The sequence below is a fragment of the Carassius carassius genome, chromosome 45, assembly GCF_963082965.1.
Source record: "Carassius carassius chromosome 45, fCarCar2.1, whole genome shotgun sequence".
NCBI lineage: Eukaryota > Metazoa > Chordata > Actinopteri > Cypriniformes > Cyprinidae > Carassius > Carassius carassius.
This window is the reverse complement of record NC_081799.1, coordinates 14314978-14321073: the sequence shown is the minus strand read 5'-3', so window position 1 is coordinate 14321073 and position 6096 is coordinate 14314978. Positions and strand designations below refer to the sequence as shown.

Sequence of the window (6096 nt, the reverse complement as noted above, 5' to 3'; positions counted from 1 at the left end):
AACCTCCCTCACTGTATTCAGTACAGTACTAAAGGTACAGTTGACATGACAGGTCAGGGGTGACATCCAGTCAGCTAGGGTCAAAGAGGATGCACTGTATAATTATGCATAAAAATAATTAACATATTTTGGTTGCAAAATTACAGATAGAGTTAAAAAGTTCCATTTTGGGGAAAGCAGCTTAAAACAAGCTCAATTATTGGGGAATTATTTGCAAAACAGTTGCTAATAACTTTTGACCAGTAGGTGGCATTATGAAATAACGCTCTTTGTTGGGTTTGCAAAAGTAGGTAAAATATAAATGCTGGATTTGCCCAATAAAAATGAGTAAAATGTGACTCTAGAACAAAATAATCCCAAGGTATGAATATATTTATCTTATATTTATATTTATAATTATATTCATATTAAGGTTACGATGACAATCTGATAAACGTAATCTTCTTTAAACATATGGTTCTATGGACTTCCATAGAGTTTTGTGCAACAAGAAAAATGCTTCAAACAAAAACATTATGTACCTGCAGAGCTTGGGCCCTGTGTTCAGTGCATTTATCAACATAATGTTCTGGAGCAGTAACGCGGGGCCATCCAGTCCTTGATCACAGCGAGTATTTTTAGTGGACATTGGCAAGGGGATTTTTCAAGTTACACAGGATCTATTTCAGAAGGCTGAGAGCGAGGGATAAATGGACAGAAGCAGCTGGAAGGATGGATGGAGTGGTGCCACTTGTGTGGGTTATGGGGGAGTACAAACGTTTGGCTCAGCTGATGACCTAGAATCCAAATCGGTGACCCCTTAGTCATATTCCTCTAACCTCTTCCTGTCTGCTGTTGCCTCTCACTGCTAACCCCATTATAATCATATATTAAAAAAAACATTATAAAACATATATTCAAATACATTAAATATAATTTTTTTAGAAATAAAAACACCCTTTGATGTTATATATTGTACCTCATAGGACATTTCAGAAAAGCAGTGGTTTGTTTCAGGATTTGTTGAATACAGTTTGCAGTCTATTTTCAGGTGTGCAAATTGTTCATGTAAAACTTACAAACAGACTTAACTCGACTGGGAAACAGTGATTTGCGGTTATGACTATGAGTTTCCAAATCAGGCACCTCCCTTCACTGGATATCACAGGCTGAGTTTGTATGCGGGTAAGACATGAGCTCACTCGTAATACATGCTTACTCAATAGGTGGATCAAGGAATGCCTCATCCTTATTAAAGACGTGCCACATCACCTCAGGGTACACAAAGCATAAAAAAACAAGAGCCTCATTTATTACTGAAATACACGATGATGTAATACAACAACATACACTATAGGCCTGCTGTTCAAAAGTTTGATAAAGTTTGGAATTTGAAAGAAATTAAACATTTTATTCAGCAAGGACACATTAAATTGATAAAAAAAACAGTGAGTGTAAAGACATTTATAATGTTACTGAAGTTTCTGTTCTGATGAACGTTCTGTTCATCAAAGAATGTTGAAAAAATCTTTCACAGTTTACAAAAATAGTTAGCAGCACAAATGATTTCAGCAATAATAACAAATGTTTCTTGAGCAGCAAATCAGCATTTTAGAATGATTTCTGAAAGATCATGTGACACTGAAGAGTGGAGTGAGGATGTTGAAAACTCAGCTTTGCAATCATAGGAATAAAAAATATTTGTAAATATAGAAAAATACAAAAGTTATTTAAAATTGTAATAATGTTTTACAATATTACTCTTTACACTGTATTTTAATCAAATTAATGCAGCCTTGGTGAGCAAAGGGACTTCTTTCAAAAAAAAAAAAGAAAAGAAACGTACTCCAGACTTTTTAGTAGTGTAATTCAGATCCAAAAAAGGGTAAAAATCTTCCAAACCCTAATAAATTAACTTTAGAAAGATCGAAATGGATTTAAAAAATGTTTTTTACTTTTAACACAGTAAAGAAATTATAATTTCTGCCATATTTATCAAAGGGCAGAAAATGCATATTTTTGTGTTATTTATATGTGACTGAAAAGATACATGACCTTTAGTTTGAGTTTACTTTTAATAGACATACCACGTATCCAACAATATCTTGTACATCTGTGTTGTATTTATAGAGGCATGGGAGAGCTTTCTAGAGGAATGCCACATCCTTCACCACTTAATCACTCCATCATACCAAAGTGTGCACTTTATCACATTGTAAGAAAGATGGTCTCACTGAAGAAACAGTATGCAATGTGGAAAGTGCAGTGGGAGTGTTTCAGTGAGTCAAGGGCAAGGTTTTGACACATGAGTGGTGCTCGTAGCATAATGACAAATGCTTAGCTCTGAACCCAGAGCTTTGTTTCCTGTACCTGCATAGACTCAAACAGAAGACCATTTAGTCAAGAGCACCAGACGGAAACATTTAATAACCGTCTGCTTTTCTTTGGAGGACACACTCTGACAGCAGCTGCTGTGAGCATGAAGATCCTGACCTCCCCGAATGGCAGCATTTAGACACTGTGGTTCACTAACCTGCTCTACTTCAATAATAAATGTCAGAGTTTCAACAAAGATTATGGTACAGTATAAGACACTGAGTTAAACAATTAGTAAACTATTATATACATACAGACTTGATAAAATAATTTCAGCAGCGCAAATACCTATCAGCTAGCAGAGAATTTAGTAAAAAGCATATTAAATAGAATTAAACTAAACTTTAAATTGCTATAGTATGTTGCTATATATTAACTGCTCTAGACTTGTATATAAACTTGATAAAACCTAAAGCACAGTGTAATGACGGGCCATGCAGTCACTTTTGTGGTAATTATAGTAGTGATGGGAAGAGTTTTTAGTAATGCCTGGCCTGTGTCTGAGCTCCTTCCTCCCCCCTCTCCCTAATGCAAAGGAAGCTAGCAGTATTACCTAATAAGCACAAGATATCTAGAACCATTTGTTTATACTTGTGGAGTAATGAGAGAGTGGTTCAGAAAGATTTGAACAAGCCTCAGTCCAAACATTCAGATTTAGAATAAATGTTTTAATCAGATGGCATGTATCTGGTATGACTCAAAGATAAACATTAAAGGAGAAGAATCTAGCAATCTTCTTTCACGCTAAACGGTATCAAGATGATTAAGAGGGCAGATGTTTCCCGATACAGTTGTTTTGTTTACTCCAATACTCCTAGCAAGCAACATGACTCAAAACGTCCGTTGAAAAAGTTTAGAAAGGAAATGAGTGCCACCTAATGGCTGATTTGATCATATCTGCACTGGACAGTTATTTTGAACATCTTTGAGACAGCAAAATTTTAAATATTTTTTATTTATTTTGTACAGAAAAGCACATTCTACATTGTGTTTAACTTACTGATGAAAGACAGGTGGAAAAAATTATATTGTATAATAAAATAAACAGTGTCGCAAAGTGATCGAGAAAATATAGCGATGAGTGACAATATACATCTGATGAATCTACATAATATAATGAAATTGTGTCCACAAAAGAGAATACTGTGTAAGGCATGTTTTTTGTTTGATGTATTTACCATATGTAGAAAAACAACCTTGACCACACTGCTTCTGGTTACAACATCCTCTTCCTGTCAATCCTCATCCGGTCTTTATGACTTCACAAGCAGTTTTCACAAAAGACAGTTTTTCATAGTTCCTTTGAAACAACCTTACAATCACCATTGTAATAGTATCCTACAAAAATAAAGGCCTTGTTTCATTTAGATGCTTACAGAATCTATACCGAGACCCACACTGCAGGTGATAGAGCACATGCTTCAATTAAATGGGGATGTGGAAGGAGTCTTTGATCCACTGGTCTCGAGAGTTTTGAGTGGGCTGAGGAAGGGACAACAGCGTCTCCCCACTCTCTCTTTCATGTTCATCTTCATCTTCCTCCTCTTCATCTTCAGAATAACCATTTTCGGTGTTGAAGGAGCTCTCGCACAGGGAAGAAGAGATGTCCTGAAAAGCTCCTTTGTATTCCTGTATGGACTCATATAGAGACCACAACTGACACAGGAGTGACATGTCTAACTGTCGAAGTCCAACCTGCCAAAGACAAGAACATGAGCTATGCTGGATTTCAAATATACAATGTAATGATCACCTCTGTTTAATTTTTTTTTACTGAATGTTTTATTTTAAATAAAACTGCCAATGAAACAGTTAGTGAAAATATTTAATTTTATTTATTAAACTATTCAAAATGCAGTTAAATGTCAGCACAGAAATGCTTTGACACAAAATATTAGGCCTATTTTACATGTTTTTAAGGTCTGATTTTAATGTTGAAGTCATTTAAATTTTATAATTTTTGTTTGTTTGTTCAGCTCAAGTCAAAATGCCTATGGTATAGCTGATTATATTTGTAGTATTAATATTTCTTTATTTTAAGTAGACAATTTTGTTTAAATATAAATAAATATATATATATATATATATATATATATATATATATATATATATATATAATATCAATGTTATTACGTTTTCGTGTTTTAAGGCCAGAAGAAGTGACTCTAAAAAATTATATTCATAAAGAATATTTAGGCTACATTGAAAAATGTAGAATACAAATGCAAATACAAAGTATACCGTGGCAGATATTTTAAATGTACTTTTTATCATTTCTGACACGTATTCGTCATTGATCCATAACTAGTTGCACATTTTGCACAAATGGAGCGCAGATCCGAGTCAGGCGTGGTCCCGGACTCACCATCTCTTTGCGCAGCACGGCCAGCGCTGCGTCAAGGCTCGCTGGTTTACTGCGGTCAGGACAGTCGCTCACTCTGGACTTGCTGATGTCCGCCTGTATGCGCGTCCTCTTGCTGTAGACCTTCTCGATGTCCCTCCAGGATCCTCCGCTCGAGTTCAGGATACCGCTCAGCCCTTTAGGTAACGGAGGCAAGCCTTCAATAGAGCAGACGCTTCCAGCCGGACAATCCGCTGGACTGGACTGAAACCCGTTCATTTCCGATTCCACTGTTTTCGCTTTTAAAATTAAAACCTGGTTTTAATCTTTTCTATGCCCAGTGTCGTTATTTTGTTCATTTATTTTTACCACCATGAAACATATCCAACTGAGATGAAATACAGTATCTTTCTTTAAAAAAAAAAAAGATACGAAAGGTGAGCGCGCACGAATGACCTTAAACTGCAACTGTCACGTCCAAAAACTAATTTCCGGAAGAGCGATCCTTCATATACAAGTTAACCGCTAGTTTACACTGACTGTAACTAGTAGCTCGTTTACAAGGTAACAGAAAATAATTTCGCTCTAATAAACTCTTTGACAATCTGTTCTTTCATGAGGTAACTTACTTGATTTCACGCTCTTCCTTATTTACATTTCGTGGGAAAGCAGCGCATAAATCAAATTCGGTAGATAAAAACAAATTCCTACCCTTAGATATAAGGAAAAACTGGACAGGAGTCCAAGGAGTCCAGCTTTTGTTTTCGTTTAACGTTTTCTTTTGTCTTGTACAGCTAAACCTCGCCCACTGCTTCTCTCCGCCCAGAGCAGTATGTTTCTTCCGCAGCGAGGCGCTGTTTCTCATTTACAGCAGCATAAACTGATGAAGCTGATCGTCTTCTTTCTTTCTGTGTAGTTTTCTGAGTCTCAAAAAAAAATCTAACTTTCTTATATTCTAGATTCATTGCACACAAACTGAATAGTTTTTGGTTGTAATTCTGATGGTTGACTTACAGCTTAGGAAAAGCAACAATTCAGTATCTAAAAAAATAGAATATTTTCTCAAAGATCAATAACAATAAAAAAAAAGATTTACAAAACAGAAATGTTCAAAATCTACAAAGCAGGTTTTATTATGCACTCAATACTTGGTTGGGGCTACTTTTTTCACAAATTACTGCTTCAGTGCGGCGTGGCATGGAGGCTGTGGCACTGCGGACACTGCTTTGATAGCGGCCTTCATCTCCTCAGTATTGTTTGTCAGATGTTACTTGTCTTCCTTTTCACAATACCCCATAGATTCTCTGTGAGGTTCAGCTCAGACGAGTTGGCTGGCCAGTCAAGCACAGTAATATCATGGTCATCAAACCACTGGGAAGTGGTTTTGGCTCTGTGGGCAG

General features: G+C 36.0%; 1 protein-coding gene across 1 annotated transcript; it reads right to left on the bottom strand.

Moving 5' to 3' along the window:
• Positions 1–3327: 3327 nt before the first annotated feature.
• On the bottom strand, positions 3328–5500 carry fam89b (family with sequence similarity 89 member B). Its single transcript, XM_059538681.1, has 2 exons — positions 4721–5500; positions 3328–4050 (listed from the first exon to the last, which is right to left on the bottom strand). Exons 1-2 carry the CDS (start codon positions 4973–4975, stop codon positions 3781–3783), a joined length of 525 nt encoding a protein of 174 aa, XP_059394664.1. The 5' UTR covers positions 4976–5500; the 3' UTR covers positions 3328–3780.
• Positions 5501–6096: the final 596 nt, after the last annotated feature.

Coding starts and splice junctions, on each gene's coding strand:
- fam89b (XM_059538681.1), bottom strand. CDS start 4,975: ATGAACGGGTTTCAGTCCAGTCCAGCGGATTGTCCGGCTGGAAGCGTC. Junction 4,051..4,720: donor CCGTGCTGCGCAAAGAGATG/GTGAGTCCGGGA, acceptor TGTCTTTGGCAG/GTTGGACTTCGACAGTTAGA.